General features: G+C 42.4%; 1 protein-coding gene across 1 annotated transcript in view; it reads left to right on the forward strand.

Annotated features, from left to right (window-relative positions):
• Positions 1-22,364, forward strand: part of AP1AR (adaptor related protein complex 1 associated regulatory protein) — a 132,975-nt gene that overhangs the window by 13,209 nt on the left and 97,402 nt on the right. The window contains exons 2-4 of the mRNA XM_033955577.1: positions 4,497-4,545; positions 13,159-13,185; positions 21,334-21,359. Of these exons, the coding sequence (XP_033811468.1) occupies positions 4,497-4,545; positions 13,159-13,185; positions 21,334-21,359 (102 nt within the window). The remainder of the gene's footprint in view (positions 1-4,496; positions 4,546-13,158; positions 13,186-21,333; positions 21,360-22,364) is intronic.

A 22,364-nucleotide genomic window follows, 5' to 3' on the forward strand; every position in this document is an offset into this window, starting at 1 on the left:
GATGGTAATATGCTCTACTTACCATCCTATCTTGTGGATCATTTCAACTTTTCTTATAGAAAACCAACTTTGTGCAAATTCTATCCATTTTCTTTTCCAGCGGTAAAGGGCTGCATTTATAAACGTTTTTTAATAGAACGTTAGCCTTTCAAGCCGCTATTTGATGACTATAGATATTATTATGAACAAAACAATTCTTAAAGTAGTTACAAAAGTGAAAATTCTAGGAGTTGTGTTAGATCAAAAATTGAATTACCATGAACAAATTAGCACATTAGTAAAAGCCTGTTTCTATAGGCTAAGAATGATTAAATCACTATCGGCTTTTCTTGATGAATCTGCGCTAAATATTTTAATACATTCACTGGTAATATCAAAAATTGAGTACTGCAATGCTCTATATAAAGGAGCTTCTTTAAAAGAAATACTGTACGTAGAATCCAGATCATCCAAAATACCGCAATAAAAATAATTATGAAAAAGAAAAAATTTGATCACATGACACCACTTTTAAAGGAGAAACACTGGCTACCAGTAATTCATAGAATCACCTATAAGATAGCCTTACTTACTCATAAAATACTCATAAATAAAGCCCCGACATTTCTAGAAAGATATTTAATACTTTACTCCCCATTTAAATCTTTAAGATCAGAGGATAAAGCCCTATTAATAGTTCCTTCTTTAAAAGTGATCTACTCCCGAAGAGACATGATTTTTTTCTGTTTCAGCCCCCCAAATCTGGAACTTACTTCCAATTAACCTAAGAGAGGAAAAATTATTGAATAAATTTAAAAGTCTTCTAAAGAGCTGGCTTTTTAAAGATGCTTTTCAATAAACTGGTACTATTATACTTTAGGGTAGGACGTGGAGGTTCACTGAAATATGTGGGTACTTGTTTCCCATCCTTTGTGTATTAAACCTATGCCTGATTTTTTTGCAGTTTTAGTTTTTTAATATTGTATTTTATACTGCCCTTTTCCCTAATGTATTAATGTCTAATGTATTAATGTAACTATGTGATGTATGTGGATTTTATTATTTTATTTTATTTGTTATTTATTGTAAATTGCATTGAAATAAGATTTTGCGATCAAATCAAAGAATCTGTTAAACTTGAAACTTAAACTTGAAACTAAGCTTTGCTCATACCTAACCTTTAAAAGAATGCTGAAAACTCACTTATTTGCTAAATTTTATAGATAAGTATTTTGTAATTTAAGTTTGTAATTCGCTGTGCATGTACAGTATTAGCGTTTGTTAACTGCATAGAACTGAGAGGTTTTGCAGTGTATAAATGGCTTATGTTACTTAATGTTGTTTGGTACTTTTTTGCATGGCTCTGAGAGGACTTGGGGGGGGCTTGCTATTTTTTTTATTCATTCATTTTTATAGCCCGTCCTTCCCAAGGAACCCAGAACGGGTTACAAGGATACATACACAAAGTTTTCAGGAACAGAGATATGTACGTTACAGAGTCAATAACATGCTACAGGATCAAAACACAAAGCTATAGAATCAATAACTTACAACTTATAAAGAATGTGACTAAGAAAATAAATCATAGAGTTACAAATGGGTATTAACATATCTGCAGTGAATGGTAGAAGAACTGGTTAGCAGGTAAGGTCTGTCAAAGTTTGAGACCAGAATTGATCCAGTTCATGAAAAGAAGCGTCTTTACTGCTTTCCGGAAGGTCAGTAGGCTATCAATTGCCCTAATGGCAGGAGGGAGTTGATTCCATAATTTAGGTATGCTATATATGATGCTTTTGGGCTGTCTCCCGGTAGAGGTTGTTTGCTGGAGGGTTGGAAAGTCTGAGTTCCTGTTGCGAATGGAGGGACCGCTGAGAATGGTATATTGGGAGTTTCTTCGCTGCATAGTCAGGTGTCATGTCGTGGAAGCGTTTAAACACTAATACAGTACTAGTTGTTTGAAGATATTGTGTTGTTGTATTGGGAGCCAGTGGACCTGGATCAGTGCTGGGGAGATATGGTCAAAAGGGCCAAGGTTTTTAAGGAGTTACACTACAGCATTTTGAACTCTTTGTAGACAGTCTGCTTTTTGGCCGGTAGACCAGTGTAAAGACCATTGCAATAGTCCAGGCGTGATAGAACAAAGACATAACAATTGGGTGAAGTCAGAATTAGTGAAGTAACGGCGGATGGGCTTTAGTTGTCGTAAGTAGTAGAAGGAGGAGGATACTACCTTGGAGATTTGAAAGAGTCAGCAAGCATCCAGTGTAATGCCCAAGCTGGACACTTGGTCTTGAGATACCAGAGTGGTGTTATCCCAGGAGATACAAGGACAAGAGGCAGAGCACGAATCACAGCAAATCCATAAAAGTTCAGTCTTGGATGGGTTCAGTTGAAGTTTGTTGGTTGTCATCCATGCTTTAATCTCCACTAGGCAGGTTTGTAGGGTCTCTAGTTGTGAGGACCGCACCTTGCCCTGAGGGGTGTAGAGTTGTATATCATCAGTGAAGGAGTGTATGTTGATTCCATGTTTCTTTGCAATATCAAGGGCTGGTCTGATGAAGATGTTGAATAGAAGTGGGGATAAAATTCACCTTGGGGTACTCCGTATTTTGTGGTTCTCGGTTTAGAGAATACCGAGTTCGCTAGGATGTGTAGTTGTCTTTGGTCCAAGAAGGATGAGAACCAGGAAAGTGCTGTATTCTTGATCCCAATATCAAATAATCTAGATAGTAGGATCTCATGGTCAAGCATGTCAAAGGCTGCACTCAAGTCCAGTTGGATGAGAAGTACATCCTGACCTTTGTCCATGTAGCTCCAACAGTCATCTATTAAATCATTAAATCTAGGAGTACTGTTTCGGTGCTGTGATAGCTCCTGAATCTGATTTCCAGAATCCTATTTTTGGTGCTGTTTTACCCCTCTCCATGTGCCTTGGGATCTTCATGCCACTGTTAATGTTTTGAGGTGCTGTTGCCTCTGTGGTAGATGCCTACCAGCAAATTTCAACAAATATGGATGGCAAAGCCCACTGCTCTATTGATTTTAATGGACCCAAATTAAACTTACATATTACCTAAATCGAAATTGAAAGGTTCTGCAGGTGCTTATGAATTTTGTAGCTAGGGTGATTAGTGGGGTAACGAGGACAGCCCATATAGCCCCCACATTGGAAAGCCTGCACTGGCTGCCGATTGAAATACACTAAATCAAAAAATGGATAAAGTCCTTTCCTAAACAAGTAAATGCAAACAAGGACTTTGAAAATGTATCATCAAAATAGATGCGGGTCTCTTAAGCTCTCAGACGCCTGCGTTAGCTTTATCATTGTCTATAAGCCAACAAAGCAGACATGGTGGTATCTTTCATCGAGCTATAAAGAGTTTTAAGCGTACTTGTAAATATTTTACATTTTTTTAAGATTTTTAATATGCAAATAAAATTTCATGCATCGAATTAGAAATGCATTGAGAGGTCAAAACCGGCACTTAGCTTTTAAGTAGTATTCGCCGGTGTAATCCTCTATTAGTCACCCAACGGGCCCCGTTTCACCCAAAATAGGGCTTCATCAGGGGTCGGATTACTATTCGAGCTGTTAAGGCAAACGCCATTTTTTATAAGTTAAAATAACGAGCCTTAACAGCTCGAACAGTAATCCGACCCCTGATGAAGCCCTATTTTGGGTGAAACGGGGCCCGTTGGGTGACTAATAGAGGATTACACCGGCGAATACTACTTAAAAGCTAAGTGCCGGTTTTGACCTCTCAATGCATTTCTAATTCGATGCATGAAATTTTATTTGCATATTAAAAATCTTAAAAAAATGTAAAATATTTACAAGTACGCTTAAAACTCTTTATAGCTCGATGAAAGATACCACCATGTCTGCTTTGTTGGCTTATAGACAATGATAAAGCTAACGCAGGCGTCTGAGAGCTTAAGAGACCCGCATCTATTTTGATGATACATTTTCAAAGTCCTTGTTTGCATTTACTGGCTGCCGATTGAGCAAAAAAATCCAGTTTAAAGTGCTGTCCCTGGTACATTAAATAGTATATTGAACCATGCCACTCTGGTTTCAATCTCTATGGGAGATTTATAAACCTCCAAGGGCACTACGATCTGAGGAGAAAATGAAATTGGTAGCATTGACTGCAGATCACTACAGCTTCAAGAAGATGTTGAAAACCAAACTGTTTGTAGACGCATATTTCTGATCTGTCTTTCCTAAAGTTGTCTGCCATTTTTTATATTCTTTTAAATGTTGTTGAAAGATTTGTAAGTTTGATTTTCATGTGTGTTGATAATGTTTTGAAGAATGTGTTTTTTAAATTGGGTGGTTTTTTTTTTTTTTTTTTCTTGCTTTGTGTATGTTTAATTGGAAACTGCTGTAACTCCAGGCGGTATATTAAGTTTTTAAATTAAAAGCTGAAAACAAATTGCTAGGTTGATTTTGATTTGTACACAAACTAAACTGAATGTACTCAAGACTAATCACATTTCATTCTTTTTATTTTCAGATCAAAGTATTTTAGAACCTGTTCAACAGGAGAACATTTTACTATAGAGGTGAGCATTTGTGTTTGGTAATAGCTTTATAGATGGAAGACTATGATGTAGGAGGCATTATATTTTTGAAATATTGCAGGTTTATGATGATTATATGGAATACAATTTATTATACAAATCTCATTTAGAATTAAAATTCAAAGGAAGGCTCAGTGGCTAAGATATATGTGTAAATCTGTTTTATTCCAAGGTTGAGACTTCTGTTATCCAGGTCGTCAGAGCTGGGAATAGTGCAAATGGCAGGAGAGGGAGTTAAAGAAATTAAGGGCGGTAGAGATTTTTACCTCAGGCCGGCAAGGTAAATACTCTGATGCTCATAGGAATTCTATGAGCTTCAGGGCATTTACCTTACTGGCCCACAGTAGAAACATCTACCACTGTTTAGTAAAACCCAGCATAAGTAAAAATGACTCCTGACATCTGATTAGAGACTCTTGGCTGTTAGGCTGCATGCTATCCAGCTTAGGGTTGATAGTATAATAGCCCTCTGTCTATGTTGGAGGGAGGAGTGCATAAAAGAAAAAAAATCCATGGATAGTGCGAATGTAGGCTCATTGCACCAGGTCTCAGCCTGGCCATGGCTGAATTGGAAAAACTGGAACAGAAAATAATTACTAGGTCAAAACAAAAATCAAATATAATTCTTTGTGTGTTTCCAAAAATTAGGTAAGAATTTATCCAGTTAATCCAATGAAAGCTGTCATTTATATAATTCTTATTTTTATTTAACTGTTATTTTTTTCTGTGTTTAAGTGCACTGTCTTTTGTATTTCTATTGCTCATTTTTGAAGCAGTCAGTTCATATACTTGAAAAAAAACTTGGATGCTTTTAACACATATATATTACATTTTGCAAATTAACATAAAATAGACACACTAACCCCTTCATTCTGTAATAGATCGCCTAAATTTAAGCGCCATTTGAGCACTTAAATTTATAGAATACTGTCATTAATACAGGTAAGCATACACTTACAACACATAAATGGCAGCAGTGCTTCTGTTTTATTGGTGATTATGTATGTATTTTGTGAACCGCTTAGATTTAAGCGGGTTAGAAATTTTTTAAATAAAATTATTCTTATGTGCTAAAGTGGCTTAGCATGGAAGTGTTGAGCATTTATAGGGAAGGGTCATGGGCATGTTCTAGGCGAGGCCAAACAATATAAGTTATGTGTGTAAGTGCCAAATTTAAGTGCTTGCATTTATGCCAGCTATAAATCTGATGTAAGAGCACCAGTGTCGATTTATGCTGGTATTCTGTAAGAATACTTGCATACTTAATTCTTTTAGAATAAGCTCACTTACCACACAAGTATGGTGTCTAAATGTTGGCATCCAGCTACGTCTGATCTGGACTGCATTAGTTGTCATATGGATATTATGCCTATCCTGTCTCCTAACACTGTTTCTATTTTCGATCTTGCTGATACCCATGCTGGTACTGTTTTATATATTTAAAAAATTTATTACCTACCTGTACCTAGGCAGCTAACAAAAATCATAATATTAAAACATACATGCAATCACATAATAATAATTTCTTCCATAAAACAAATACATTCTCTTAGACATCTACATATAATAATGCCAGTATCGTCATGAATTTCCAGTAGTCATTCATTTAAATGCCTCCATAAATAAAGTAGTTTTTAGTTTTTTTAGTTATTTATAAGTTTTAAATTATATATTCAAGATAAACTTGTACAGAAAAAAGATTCAAGACAAAGAAAACAATATTATATACATCAGTCCTTCAAAGCAAATAAGAAATAATTAACTAACATAAATCTTCTCAAGTCCTCAAAAGGATCCAAAATGTGAATTAAGAGCGAGATAGAAAGAAATATTTCTTATAGAAATCAATTAGCTAACAAAGAGTTAGGGTATCTCATTTTTATTAAGCACTGTTCTTCTCAAGACGAGACAGGGACAGGAATGTCATCAATTGGAGAGGCTCGAAAAAGACAAATTTCTGAGTTTTATAGTGAATTACACACTTGCACGGGTGACAAAGAAAAAAGGTAATCCCTAAAGCCAAAACACCAGGTTTTAATAATAGAAATTATCTTCTAAGCCTTTGTGTATCCCTTGCTAGGTCTAGGAACATTTGTATCTTATAACCTAGGAATTATTTTTGCTTATTTTTATAAAACATTCTCAGAAGCCAATTTTTAACAGGAGTCAGAGCTACAGTCAGTAGTAAATTAGCTGAAACAGCCACGTCTCTGTCAGATGTTTACAATAAGGTTGATATATTCATAGATTCCTGATTTGTCCCTTGTTGGTTATTCTGCGTTTTACTTGGAAAATAATAAACTTGTGTAAATGGAGGTAATGAAGCCTCAGGAAGTTCCAAAATTTCCAAGAGGTAACGTTTCGACATTTCTCTAGGAGTTACCGTAGTAACCCTAGGGAAATTAATCAATCTAAGATTATTGTTCTTAAGTGATTCAAGTTTTCTTCTTAAGTTTTTGTATTATCCTTGATTAGCATCTCTTGTAGTTTCTTTGATATTTCTGTATCTTCTTGCAATTTATCTATTGAAGTTTTAAAGGCACCAATCTCTTGTTTTAATTTATTAATGTCATTGTCATACTTCTTTAATTTCCCTTCTATTTGTTGGGACTGAGAATTAGTATTCTTTCCCAGGTTAGTAATCAAATCCCAGAGGGCTTCTAAAGTAACTTCATGGGGTTTTTGAGGTAAAGAAAATTGTAAGTTCAAATCACTCTACTCACCCACTGGCGTTTCTCCCCGTCTCTGCTCATGCTGGGAAGGTCCTGTTCCCGTTGTTATCTGGTCCTCACTATCCATGTTCAGGCTCCCTTGAAGAGACTTGGAGCCAGAACTCCTGCTCTCCGATTCGATCTCTCTAGCCTCCAAGAGAGAGTGCTCTCTGCCTCCCGGAAGCACCCTCTCCCGCAGAGAACTGGTGATATGAGGCTGTGGGGGAGGTGTTCTCATGTTGGGACTCAAGGTTGTTTCCAGCCCCTGGGAGACCGCTTGCATCTCGCCTCTCTGCAGCATCTCCAGCGGGAAGTAGCTGCCGCTGCCGTCATGCCCTGCATACGTCTCAGGAGTTTGTCGATATTGCTGAGGACGACGGACCCAGAGCGCCGTGAGGCACTAGCAGCACTCCTGCCTCTTCTCTTTGGCATGTTTTCCAAGCAGATAATGTCCAGGTAATTTTTAAAGACAGACTCGCAAGGCGTTCCTCTCTGTTAGCCTATGCAGCAGCCATCTTGGATCCGCAATGTCTACATTCAGTAGTTTTAAGTACTGTACTAGTCAGCACAGTATCTCTGACTTTTAAAGTCGGTTTCTGTCCACCATTTTATTGCTGATGCCCTGAAAGAACTTAAATTGGATTCTCAACCTTCTATGTCTCAGTGTTCAGTCATAGACCATTCTAATGTGCTGTCTGCAGCTTATCAGTCTAGTGACAGAACAGTGGGAGACCCCAGAAAGCTCTTTCTGGCTCTCTAAAGCTTTGGCTAGGCTTTATCCACTGGCTCCTGATTTTCAGCAGCTTTTTGAGCAGCCCAAAGTTGATTCCACCAGGAGTACAGCTCTCCTTAACAATGTGGACATTATCTTGAAAAAACTTTTTGAGATGGCTTCTCCGGGTATCAAGGTTGCAGCAGCAGCCTCCTCCTTTGTGGCGCAAAATTGTGTCGGGTACCCTCTGCAGAAGAGAATGCCTGTCCCCAGCTAGTGATGGAAGGTGTGGATTATGTGGCAGGTGCCCTTTATGATCTCATCAGAGTTCTCAGTAAGGTCTTAGCTTAACGCTGTGTTGGCACACCGGCTCAGCACCATGCAACTTCAAATCAGCAAAATGGTTCAGAAGGCATTCGCAACCATGCGCAACTTAAGACAAGTCCAAAAATACTTCAACAACGAACAATTCAAACTCATAGTACAAGCGCTAATCCTAAGACTCCTGGACTACTGTAACATACTTTACCTGTCATGCCCCGCCAATATGCTAAAACAATTACAAACAGTCCAAAATACAGCCCTAAGACTAATATACTCGCTGAAAAAATACGACCACATTACCTCAGCTTTCCAAGACTCACACACTGTCTCCCAGTACAAGCACGTATACAACACAAATTCTACTGCACCCTATTCAAAGCCCTAAATGGAAATGGACCAAGCTCTCTGAACAACCGCCTAATCATGAAAAACACATCCAGACCAAGGAGAACTCAAGCACACTTCACCCATTCCCAATCAAAAGCATGCAAAGCAAAAAAATATATGATGGTCTACTAGCCACCAGAGCAGCAAAAATAGACCACCACCTCTTAAATCTGCTGAGCACGACACCCAACTACAAAACATTCAGGAAAGAATTGAAAACCATACTATTCAAGAAATTTGTCAAATGATGTAACCAAACCGTATCGATCATTCCCAGCTGTCAACCTTGTAATCTCCCTGGGAATGCCCAGGCTAATTTCTTGTTGTAAACCGCCTAGAACTGAAAGGTATTGGTGGGATAGAAGACATCAATGTAATGTAATATCTTGCTGATCATCACCCTTAGTTTCTCCCTGTGAACAAGTGTCGCCGGACTTCGGGAGGGGACCATAGTACTTTTCATCTCTCCCACAGGTTTCATCAGGGATCCTTGGGCTCTTCCACCCAGAGATATTTCCAGGAATACCGACCCTGTTATAGCAATTCCAATTCCAGACATCCTAAGGTGTCTGGGTCCTGTGCCACCTCTCCAGAAAAGCCCCAATGATACAAGAAGTCAGGCGGGGCTTCCTCATATTGTAGGCTGGCGCTCTCAGTTTTACCAGGAGTGGGCTTGAATATCCTTGGATCAATAGGCGTTGGACATCATTCGGGAGGGGCACAAGATAGACTTCTTTTGTCTCCCTCCGGATCTGTTTCTGTACTCTCCAGCAGGTCTGCCAGAGAAGGAGTAAAAAGTCCGAGGAGTAGAGCCCATTCCAGACATTGAATCGGGTTTAGGCAGATACTCTTTATACTTTATCTTGCCAAAGAAAGGCTTGGAGGACTGCAGACCCATTCTGGATCTTAAGTTGGTCAATCGCTATGTAAAAACGGTCAGCAAAAGTCGGAGAAACAAGAGACCCCAGTGGTTCAGTACTGAAATTTCGGACCTCGTTAAGGAGAAGAAAAAAGCATTTATCGCCTACAAACATTTAGGAAAGCAGGAGGCAAAAGAAGACTATCAGGACAGGTCTAAAGCTGTCAAGAAGGCAGTCAGAGAGGCCAAGCTCCGAATAGAGGAGAATCTAGCGCGGAACATTAAGAAAGGGGATAAATCCTTCTTTAGGTATATTAGTGACAGGAAAAGAAACAAAGATGGGATAGAACGACTCAGGAAATCGGACGGGAATTATGCAGAATCGGATTCCACTAAGGCCGAGCTACTAAATGAATACTTCTGCTCGGTTTTCACCTGTGAGGCACCGGGATCCGGTCCACTTTTACAGACAAGGGAAAGCCAGAAAGACCCGTTTCAAGACTTCAAGTTTACGCCAAGTAGCGTCTACTGCAAACTTTCAAGACTCAAAGTGAACAAAGCCATGGGACCAGACAACCTACACCCCAGGGTGCTCAGAGAGTTGAGTGAAGTCCTGGCGGAACCATTGTCTGTGCTCTTCAATCTCTCCCTAAGCACGGGAAGAGTCCCCTTGGACTGGAAAACAGCTAACGTTATTCCACTCCACAAAAAGGGCTGCAGGACAGAGACGGCAAATTACAGACCGGTAAGTCTCACATCCATAGTATGCAAGCTCATGGAAACACTGATCAAACAGAAACTTGATACAATACTGGATGAAGAAAATCTACGTGATCCCCATCAACATGGATTTACCAAGGGCAGGTCCTGCCAATCAAATCTGATTAGCTTCTTCGACTGGGTAACAAGACAACTGGATGCCGGGGAGTCCCTGGACGTAGTGTATTTGGACTTCAGCAAAGCTTTTGATAGCGTCCCACACCGCAGGTTATTGAACAAGTTGAAATCGCTGGGATTAGGGGAAACACTAGCTGCATGGGTTAAAGATTGGCTGAGCGGTAGAATTCAGAGGGTGATGGTAAATGGTACCCCATCCAAAACATCAGATGTGACCAGTGGAGTGCCACAAGGCTCGGTCTTAGGTCCAATCCTATTCAACATATTCATAAGTGATATGACCCAAGGGCTCAGAGGAAAAATATCATTGTTCGCCGATGACGCCAAACTGTGCAACATAGTAGGTAAAAGCACTATGCCTGACAGTATGACGCAGGACCTACTACTATTAGAACAATGTTCATCGACTTGGCAGCTCAACTTCAATGCTAAAAAATGCAAAGTGATGCACCTGGGTAAAAGAAATCTGTGCAGGACTTACACGTTAAATGGTGAGACCTTAGTTAGGACCACGGAAGAACGGGATTTAGGAGTAATCATTAGTGATGACATGAAAACTGCCAATCAAGTGGAAAAGGCTTCCTCCAAGGCAAGGCAAATGATGGGTTGTATCCGTAGAGGTTTTATCAGCAGGATGCCAGAGGTCATAATGCCACTGTACAGGTCCATGGTGAGACCTCATTTGGAATATTGTGTTCAATTCTGGAGACCACATTACCAGAAAGATGTGCTGAGAGTTGAGTCAGTTCAGCGGATGGCCACCAGGATGGTCTTGGGGCTCAAGGATCTTCCGTATGAAGTAAGGCTGAATAAATTGCAGCTGTACTCACTTGAAGAACGAAGAGAGAGAGGAGACATGATTGAGACATTTAAATATATCACGGGTCGTATCGAGGTGGAAGAGGATATCTTTTGTCTTATGGGACCTTCGTCCACCAGAGGGCATCCGCTGAAAATCAGGGGAGGGAAATTTCATGGGGACTCCAGAAAGTATTTCTTCACTGAGAGGGTGGTCGATCATTGGAATGAACTCCCACGGCAGGTGATTGAGGCCAACAGCGTGGCAGATTTCAAAAATAAATGGGATATTCATGTGGGATCTCTAATGAGGTAAGGGCAGGAGGTTGGTGAGCAAACTCATGGGGGAAGGGTCACTGGAGTGGGCAGACTTGATGGGCTTTGGCCCTTTTCTGCCGTCATTTTTCTATGTTTCTATGTTTCTATCGTTTCTTGCGGATTCTTCATTTCCACTTGGAAACCGTGTGCACAGTCATAGCTGCTATCTCTCTCAGGGAGTTTCTAGCATCCTTGGATCTCACGGAGGTGTACCTCCATATTTCGATCTACCCAGAACTTCACGGGCCTTGGTCCCTATTTCTTGCTCTGTGATCAGTACCGCCCCTATGTTTTCCACTCCCCCTATGCCTAGCATTTTCTCTGTTCCCCTTTCCCTCCCCTCTCTCTTCCCTTCTGCCCACATCCCCCACCCTGGAGCTAGTATCTCTCTCTTCCCTGCAGTCCAATGTCTCTTCCCTCTTTCCCACCTGATCCATTCTCTCTCTCTCCCCACTGCCCCTCTTGGTTAATTATCACCTCTCCCTCCCTCTTTCACTTCAGATCCAGCAGCACCTCTTACTCTCCTCTCCAGGTCCAGCAGCATTTTCCTTCTTACCTCCTTCCTGGTCCAGGAGCACCCTTCTCTTTCATCCCCCCCAGTCCATCAACATCCTCTTCCCTCATCCCCCCAGTCTATCAATATCCTCTTCTCTCACCCCTCCCAGGACCTATAGCACCCCTCTCCATGGTCCAGTGGCATTCCTCCTTCTCACCCTTACTTCAGTCCATCAGCACCCTTTCCTCCCCTGTCCCCACGTCCAGCAGCACCTCTCCTTCTTCTGTCCTCACATCCAGCAGCACCTCTCTTTCTCTTGTCCCCATATCCAGCGGTTTCCTTCTTTTTCACCCCTCCTATATCCAGCAGCGCACCTTTCTGTCCCCCAACCCTATGGTCTGTCTTCATCTGGATTGCTGCTGATAGCAGCAATCCAGTGATTCATACTGGCAGCCTTAGGGCCTTTGCTAGGCTCCATTCTGCCCCATCCCACCTCTGAGAAAACAGGAAGCTGCATTGAGGAGGTGGGGTACTACCTAGTAAAAGCCCCAAGGCTCCCAGTATGAATCACTGGGCTGCCACTAATGGATGCAATCCAGGTAAATGAGAATGGGGGAGGACAGAAAGTGAGAGGTGATGGCAGGAGGAAGCAGGGAGGGAGAGATTCAGCACTTGGATCTGATGTGCTGCTTGGCATCACGTATCATGTGTTGGGAATCTCTGCTATAAACCTTAACCACATAACATGTGAAAAAATAAAGCCATAAAGGGGACAGTTGTGGAGTGTATTAAATGGGGAGTATGTGGTGCAGTGGTTAGAGCTACAGCCTCAGCACCCTGAGGTTGTGGGTTCAAATCTCACACTGCTCCTTGTGACCCTGGGCAAGTCACTTAATCCTCCATTGCTCCAGGTACATTAGATAGAGTATGAGCCTGCCAGGACAGATAGGGAAAAATGCTAAAGTACCTGAATGTACACCACTTAGGCTATAAGTGGTATATAAATGCTAAAAATAAATAAATTATAGTGAAACAGGTTTTCTTTCATGATGTTTTGCCTTAACTTGATAGTAACAATCAATTTTTTTTTCAGTTTGAAAATCTAGTTGAAAGCGATGAGGTGAGTACTTGCCTTGTGTTCTTTTAATGCTGTTTTTATGATTGACTTATATTTTCTGGAATTGCCATGCTTGCTTATTCAGTCCTGAAGTGAGGAAGTGAGTTTTAGCCCGTAAAAGCTATCAAAAATGTATTAAATTAGACTAATAAAAAGGGTATCGCCTTATATTCTTTTTCAAAATTTCATTAACATTTCTGTGAAGATAAATTATATAAAACCCTTTAAAAAATCTTAAAATAAGGCCTGCTAAAACCATAGTCTAAATCAGGGGTGCCCACACTTTTTGGGCTTGCGAGCTACTTTTAAAATGATCTACCAACAATAAAATAAAATAAAAAAACACAAAGCACACTGTACACTGAGAAAATGTTAATTATCATTCCTATTCCGGGGTTTTTTCAAAGAAGTCAAGGCAGTAACAACCATACAAAAATAGACAAATATACCCCCCTCCCTTTTTACTAAACCACAATAGCAGTTTTTAGCTCAGGGAGCTGCACTGAATGCCTAGCGCTGCTCTCGACGCTCATAGGCTCCCTGCGCTAAAAACCGCTATTGCGGTTTAGTAAAAGGGGGCCATAGTGCAAAATATAGACAGCAGATATAAATTCAGACACATTTTGATCACTAAATTGAAAATAAAATCATTTTTCCTACCTTGTCTGGTGATTTTATGAGTCTCTGGTTGCACTTTCTTCTTCTGACTGTGCATCCAATCATTCTTCCCTTCTTTCAGCCTGTATGCTTCCTCTCCTCCAGACCTCATTCCCTCCCCCAACTTTTTCTTCCTCAATCCCTTCCCTTTCTTTCTCCCTGCCTCCCTTTCTTTTTTCTCTCTTCATGCCCCCTTTCTTTTTTTCTGTTTCCCTTCTTTGCTTCTGTTTCCCTGCCTGCCCCCTTTCTTTCTTTCTCCCTGCCCTCCCCCCAAACCACTGCCGCTAGGCAGTGACAGGGCACAGGGCAGGCAGGCAGGCCTAGTGACGGGCAGGCTGGCCCCATACCCCTCACATACCCTAAACCATCCCCATACCCCCCAGTACCTTAAATCATCCCCCTACGTATCCCCCAGTACCTTTTTAAATCATACCCCCTGTACTTTTTAAAATCCCTCCTTCCCTCCCTAGATGGCTATCCTGGTATTTTAAACATCCCCTCACCCACCAGTACCTTGATGCAATCCTGGCGGTCCAGCGCTGCATCGGCAGCCTTCCCTGCTGGACAGCCGCCCAAGTCCCCATCTGCTGCGGCAGTAATAGGCAGGTGTGAGCCCCGAGCGTGCCTGCCTGGTCTCGTGCCGCCCGAATTGTGTCAGCTCAGCAGGCCCCCCCATCTGCGCCGGAAGTGAAAGTCAAACGCGAGCCCAGAGCGCGCCTGCCTGGTCCCACGCCGCCGCTTGAATGGTGCCGTCAACTCTCGCGAGAGTTGAACAGCACCATTTGGGCGGCGGCACAGGACCAGGCAGGCACGAGCCCCAAGCACGGACTGGGGGAAAGGAAGGGCAGGAGGACCTGGACCTGGCCGGCTGCGCACCCCTCCAAGCCGTGCACCCAGGGCAGACCACCCCCCACTTGGTACGCCACCGACCTTCACCCCGCCCTGCCAGCACTCTGATTGGCTGGCGTTCTTCAAGAGGCGGGCAAGTCAGGAGGGGAAAAAAGAGAAGGGAAGAAGGGAACCCGCTTTGCGATCGACTGGGATCGCCTGAGTGAGCGACCTGTCGATCGCGATCGACGTATTGGGCACTCCTGGTCTAAATATTACTCCTCCTCCACTAAAAACATTTAAACCTACTTGATCTTGTCCCTGCAGCCTACAAAACAAATCCCTCCACTCAATCATGGAAAAACTATAGTGCCACAGTAGGAAATAATTTTTATAGACCCGTGAAAGAGAAGATAAAAATCAAATAATTTTAAATAACTCCTGCAATACATGTTCAGCAGTCCTACAATACAAAAATCTGCTGCCTACACTTTAAAGCCCATTGGTTATTTCAGCTTTATGAAAATAAATTATCAGTGTAAATTTTGAAGTCCTCCATAATTTTTTCTGAGTTGTCAAATACAAAATAGTCGTACTTCACTAGGTCAAGCTAAGAAAGGGGTTAACCCCCCCCCCCTTTTTGGTTGTACTTTTGGAAGCATGCCCACCTCTTTGAGAATGCATTTAACTCATAACCCCCTCACCCTGAGAAACTCCCTCAGTCCCTACTTGACCTGTTGTCTGTTAATTAGATTGTAAGCTCTACTGAACAGGGATCATCTCTTAAATGGGTTGATGTACAGCGCTGTGTATGTCTACCAGCGCTATAGCTATGTTAATTAGTAGTAGTAGCCCTATACCAGGATGGCTTTTCAAAGAGAACAGCCCAAATGTGTTGCTAAGAAAATAATCTCTGTTGACATCAGTTCTTTTGTTTTTTGGATGTTTTAAAATAATTTTTATTGATAAAGCAGCCAACACCAAAACAGGAAAACAGAATCTACATCGCAAAGAATAGTCAATAACAGAGCAAACATTCCAGGAAGGATAATAGAAAGAGACAACCACATGAGAGCAGAAATAAAATACCAGCAAATGCAGTGCTCACACAATACAGATGTGCATCATCAGAGCTGTTCACAAGCTTTGCAGAGCCCCCGGATAGGGGGACAGAATAGAAGCTCTACTGTTCTGCATAAATGTGTGTTTCTCCTTCCTATCAGCAAGTGGAGATAGAGGAAACTGAAGTCTGCCAGTAACTTTACCAGCATAAGCAAAGGTGCTCCCTGGAACAATCCATTATTATTCTCTACCTTCAGCAGATGGTAGTTAGGTCATGCTGACCCTTTCCCTGGCCTAGTTTCTCACTCTGCTGGCTGAGGCTGCACAATGTGGTCAAGCCTAATGGCCACTCCCAGGCCACAGTCTCAGGGCTGTATCTGATTGAGTGTGATGCTTGACTTAAGCAGCCTCACTTCTTATTGCCACTCTGTGAGACAGTCCCTATCCTTTCACCTGTGATAGTATCCTTGAGGTAGCCAGGGTTCTTGATTGTCTCTGACTTTGCTGATGAGGCAGAGGTCTTCCCGAAGGTGGATGCCTTGTTTACAGCAGTCACAAAGGCAACTGTTGTACCTTTCCAAGGGGGCTTGGCCCTTAGGGAGCTCCATGAAAAGAATGTGGACCAGCAGCTCTGCCTGACATTTTTGGTGTGGACCTCAGCATTCAGGGTGCTATTTGTGGTGGTTACATAGCTCCATTGATTCCAGCAATTGCTGGGGCTCCCAGAGATTTCTCACCTAGTGATATGGCAGCCTTTTTGGGCGGATGTCCTCGACGATCTGGACCGTCTGACTTCCCACTCGATGGCAGTGTCGGGGGTGACCTTCAATTGTGGCTTCGTCACTGGATGCGGATGCAGCTTCCACGAAGCTATTGAGTCAGATGCCCTTTAGTGGGTGTTTGCTCTTTGGTGTTGACTTGGAGAAGTTGTGAAGGATATGGGGGAGGCATGGCTGTTCATCTCCCTGAGCTTTGACAAGGATATGCAGCGATCTTTGGCCTCAAGGGTGTGGACCATTTCAAGTTCATTTGGTGCCCTTTGGCTCAGTTGGGAGGCAGAGAAAGTCTTTCAAGCAAGCTAGGCCCCCAGGTCCCTACAGTGGGACCGCAGCCGCTCAGCCTGCCCAGTGAGGGAGAACTGGGACGCTCATTGTTTCCAGTGAGATTTAGGCTGTCTGTCTTTTGCATCACCTCAGATCAGTGGGTTCTGTAGGTGGTCAAGAAGGGTTACCCCTTGGAGTTCACCTGTCTGGTTCCCTGCAGCTTGGCTCTAAAGGCAGTTTACCTGTCTGGTTCATGATCTTTCCCTACAGCTTGGCTCTAAAGCGCCAGGCTATGTCTCTTCTCCTTTAGCATCTCTGTGATTATAGGAGTGGTGGAACCTGTTCTTTCAGTGGAATACGACCTGGACAGGTGCTCCATCTATTTTATGGTTCCAAAAGGTGATACCTGCCACCCCATCCTGGACCTCAAGGGGGTGGATGCTTGTCTGTGAGTCCAGCACTTCCAGATGGAAACACTTCACTCAGTCATCGCCTCTGTGTGAACATAAGAACATAAGAAATGCCACTTCTGGGTCAGAGCAGTGGTCCATCGTGCCCAGCAATCCGCTCACGCGGCGGCCCTTAGGTCAAAGACCTGTGCCCTATTTGAATCTAGCCTTACATGTGTATGTTCTGGACTAGCAGGAACTTATCTAACCTTTTTTTGAATCCCTGAAGGGTGCTTTCCCCTATAACAGCCTCTGGAAGAGCGTTCCAGATTTCTCACTCTCTGGGTGAAGAAGAACTTCCTTACGTTTGTACGGAATCTATCCTCTTTTAACTTTAGAGAGTGCCATCTCGTTCTCTTCACCTTGGAGAGGGTGAACGATCTCTCTCTACTAAGTCAATTCCCTTCATATCTTGAATGTTTCGATCATGTCCCCTCTCAGTCTCCTCTTTTCAAGGGAGAAGAGGCTCAGTTTCTCTAGCCTCTCATTGTACGGCAACTCCTCTAGTTCCTTAACCATTTTAGTCGCTCTTCTCTGGATCCTTTCGAGTAGTACCATGTCCTTTTTCATGTACGATGACCAGTGTTGGACGCAGTATTCCAGGAGGCCCGGTACAGCGGCATGATAACCTTCTCGGATCTGTTTGTGATTCCCTTCTTAATCATTCCTAGCATTCTGTTTGCCCTTTTCACTGCCGCTGCACATTGCGCAAATGGTTTCATTGATTTGTGTTACAAGTACTCCTAAGTCTCTTTCCTGGGGGTTATCTCAGAGTATAGCACCAGATATCCTGTATTCGTGCATATGATTTTTGTTACCGACATGCATCGCCATTTCACGGCCCATTCCTGGGAGAATTCTTGATCTCATGGAGGTCTTCCTCCACTTCCCATTGTAGATCGTGGTACTTTCAGTTTCAGGCCTAGCCCTTTGATCTCACTATGGTGCCACATATGTTTTCCAAGGTGATGGGGGTAGTGACTGCACAGGTCTGGCATTAGGATATTCAGGTTCATCGCCGACTGGCTGATTTGGTTTCAGAGGCTAGTTTGGCTACCTTGCAGAAATCTCCTGGAATCTCTGTGCCAGGTAGTGAACCAGCCCAAAAATCATCTGACCCTGTCTCAGTCTCTGAAGTATCTCGGGGTCTGCTTCAACATGACCAGAGGGATAGTTTTCCTTCTGGAGGAACGGGAAGAAAAGTTCCAGGTGCAGTTGCATCATTAGTACAATATCTGAGCTCAAAGTTTAGAATTAATTGCAGCTGTTGGGCTCTATGGTTACTATGTTGGAGGTGATTCCTTGGGTGATACTAATTGAAAGGAAGCTCTGAGGGAACATAGGCTGAAGGTGAAAGGGGATAGACTAAGAAGTAATCTTAGAAAATACTTATTCACAGAAAGGGTAGTGAGTGCATGAAATGGTTTCATGGTAGAGATGAAAAATGTATCTGAATGTAAAGAAAACTTGGGATAAGTACATTGGAACTCAAAGGGATAGTAGTTGGCATGGATAGGCAGATTAGATAGGCCATGTGGTCTTTATCTACCTTCATTTTTCTATGATTTGTTCTTGCCATTTTCAGGACATAGACTGTAGAAGTCTGCCCAGCACTGGTTTCTCATTTACTAGCGTTGCTCATATGTGCCCTCTCCTGTGGGCTCTGTTGTCTTTATTAGCATTGTCCTTTGCCACTCTGAGTCCAATTCACATGCTGAGAGGTGTTCCTCTTGATCCTGCGCAGTGGGTTCTGGTCCTCAGTTGGAGAACTTACTGTCTGGGCTCAGAGCACCTGTTCAAGCCAGAAGGCATCTTGGTTCATAAATTGCTTGGAGTCTTGGGCAGTCTGCCTAGTTCTGAAGGCGTTTTGGCCACTTCTCGAGGGTAAAGTGGTCAGAGTGGTGTTGGACACTGCCACAGTGATGTGTACATAAACAATCAGGATGGTTCCAGGAGTCAGGTGGTGGCCCTGGAGGCAGTGTGGTAAGTTGGTAAGTGGAAACTCATCTGCAGGCCCTTTCAGTCATTCATATTGTAGTCAAGGACAAGATACAGGAGGATGTTTTCAGTCATTCCTTCCTGGATCTGGGAGGGTGGGAGCTGGGGCAGCAGGACTCTCAGCTCATTCTGGATCACTGGGGCCCTCCACAATTCAACTTGATGGCATCCAGAGGAAGCTGGCCTCCCAAAGGATAGATACCCTGGTTTAACTATGGCTGCCAGAGGAGACCATCTATATCTTTCTCTGTAGCCTCTGGTATGCTGTCTCTTGTGCAGGATTATGCGTCATCCTTATCTGGTCCTGTTCGTGCCACTGGACTTGCCTTATAGGCTGTGGTGTGCAGTTCTCTGGCACCTCCTTGTTGAGGATACTCTTCCATTGCCCAGGGGTCAGGGTCTGCTCCAGCAAGGACCGGTATACATGAACGATCCAGATTCTTTCTGGCTTACAGTTTGGCCATTAGAAGGAGATGTTTAAAGATGCATAGGTAGTTTCTATGCTGTTTCACTCCAGAAAGGCCCCTAGGTTCCTGGCTTACTTCAGGGTCTGATGAGCTCTTAAATCCTGGTGCAGGGAGCAGTCCCTGTATCCCTGGAGGGCTCAGATTCTCAATATTTTGGGGTTTCTGCAGCTAGGCCTGGATCAGGGGCTGGCTCTGAGCTCCCTGAGGGTCCAGTTGGTGACTCTAGCCAGTTTTCATGGGAAGATAAAGGTCATCTCTCTGGTTCTCCATAGAGAGGTGTCTTGATCCCTGAAGGGGATGACTCATCTGCACCCTCCATTGCGCCCTTCCTTCCTTCCCTTTGTGGGATCTCAATCTGGTGCTCTGGGTTCACTTGGTTTCCATCAAGGACCTTACTATCAGGGCAGTGTTTCTCATAGCTATCATCTCTGCTCAGGGAATCTCCGAGCTGCAAGCATTATTTAGCCAGGACCCGTATCTGTCTCTGTGTATGGTTCCCTCCTTTCTGCCAAAAGTGGTGTCTCCGTTCCAGATTAATCAGGAGGTATGCTTGCCCTTCTTTTTGGCAGAAAGTCCGTCTCCTGGGAATTGGAAGCTACATGAGCTACATGTTCAGAAGAGGGAGATGAATGAATTTCATCTCTGTCCACCTCTTTGTGTTTTGCATGGCCTTTAGAAAGGCCAGGCAGCCTCTAAGTCTCTATTGCAAAGTGTGTCAAGATAGCTATTGAGTCTGCCTACATCAGCAAGAAACATCCAGTGCCTCAAATGCTGATGGCCCACTCTATTAGTGTTCAGGCCAGATGCAGAGGCTCAGGTATTGTCCTCTGAGGACATTGGCAGGGCAGTGACTTTGGTGGTTGTTCTAGTCCTTTGCTAAGCACTACAGGTTGGACGTGTTGGCCAGAGTCCATTTGGACTTTGCAGAGCATCATTCAGGGTGCCTTGTCTTTTCCCACCCAATATACTTCTTTGGTACATTCCATTTGTGCAGAATGGTGGAGCTGATACTAAGAAAGGAGGAATTACAGTATGTCTTACTGAATAATTTTATTTTCTTTAGTTAGCGACAACAACCTTCAATCTTGCCCTTGGAAGACCTTGGCCTGGGTTTCAGTGCATTAAAAAAAAAAATTTGTGATTCACAGCCATATGGGGTTCTCGTGATATTGCTATATCTTGGTATAAGAAGGATAGAGCAGGGTAGTGGTGTTCAAGATTATTATTGCAACAGCAGTAGTTGATAGGTACATTACAAAAGGGATCTTCGGCTACTTGGGCAAATGTATACTGGATGTTCCAGGGAGTACCTCTGTTCATGCTGATAATATCACTATCAGAATTCAATTGTGCCAGTGTGTGGCCTAGTGGTTAGAGCTGCTGCATGATTGTGCGGAATATAAATCCTCTAAATAAATACATTTTTCTCTGCTTCCACCTGCTGGTAGGAAAGGGATAAGGTGCTGACTAAAGAAAATTATCCATTAAGGCATAATTTCTCCATCCTTTATATCACTAATTTGAGTATTTTGTAAAGAGATTATTGGAAATATTTTTTTATTAAAATCCATTGTGATATATAAGTCAAAATGTAGGTTGTGAGATACTTTTGTGACTTAATTTTTTAAATTTATATATTTCTAAAAGGGTGAAAGTCCAGAAAGCAGTCAGAGGTAAGATGTTTAAAATTTGTATCTTTGCTATGTTTGGTTTTTTGGTTTTTTTTTAAAATCTTGTCTCATATGTGGGTTTGTGCAGAAAGAATGAACTATTCCTTGATCTTCATTTGCTTCAACTGTCATTGAAATGCTGATGAAATTGTTAGCAGGAAAAAGACTTCATTTTTATACTATTTTAAAACTACTTTGCTAAGATATGGTTTCTGTAGTAAAATCAGTTGACCAAATGAAAACTTTTTTTTGTTGATACTATGAACTACATGACAACTACTATTATCTGTCCTACTAACCATAAATTGTTCCAACTCTTACTATATGACAATAAGATGCAGTATTTAAAGGAGGACATGGAAACTTCTAGTATGTTAGAGAATGCAAATGTCATTACTTGAAAAAAAAATGAAGGAAAAACTGAGCAACTTATAGAAAAATTTTTGATGACCTGGGATTTTGCTACTTCTCTAATTGTATTTGTCTCTATACTTTGTTGGCAATGTTTTTATTCTTGATTGTGCTGTTACATTGTCATCAATAAAAATTGTTTAAACATAAAATACTGATGGGCCACATGAATTTTATTTGCTGTCATGTTGCTTACCATTTTAAGCACCATAACAGGCTGACTTCAGAATGTGGCAGGTTGTATATTTATTGATAAGCAGTCAAAAATCATTTTTAGTGCATTGTGTCTAGTCGTCCTAAACGCTAGGGTCTTGTATCAGAAAAAAAGCTGGGGTCTTGTATCTGAACTAGCAAGTTGCTTGCAGAAAACTGTCAATTATGTTTTCAACTCCACCTCCTGCCCTGCAAGCTGCAGTTTGTTTTGTGTAAGCAAGTTACTCAGAAGTGTTTTTTGATCTGCTGTGCAGTTTTTATCTTTTTCAGATATTTATATTCTCAGCGTTCTCTGGAGGCTTGGTGCTTGGAGGTTCCCACTAAGTGGAACCTCTGCCTGGGAGAAGACGCAGACTTGCATGGTGGAAGTCTGCTGCTAGCAGG

The sequence above is a fragment of the Geotrypetes seraphini genome, chromosome 1, assembly GCF_902459505.1.
Source record: "Geotrypetes seraphini chromosome 1, aGeoSer1.1, whole genome shotgun sequence".
Classification (NCBI taxonomy): Eukaryota; Metazoa; Chordata; class Amphibia; order Gymnophiona; family Dermophiidae; genus Geotrypetes; species Geotrypetes seraphini.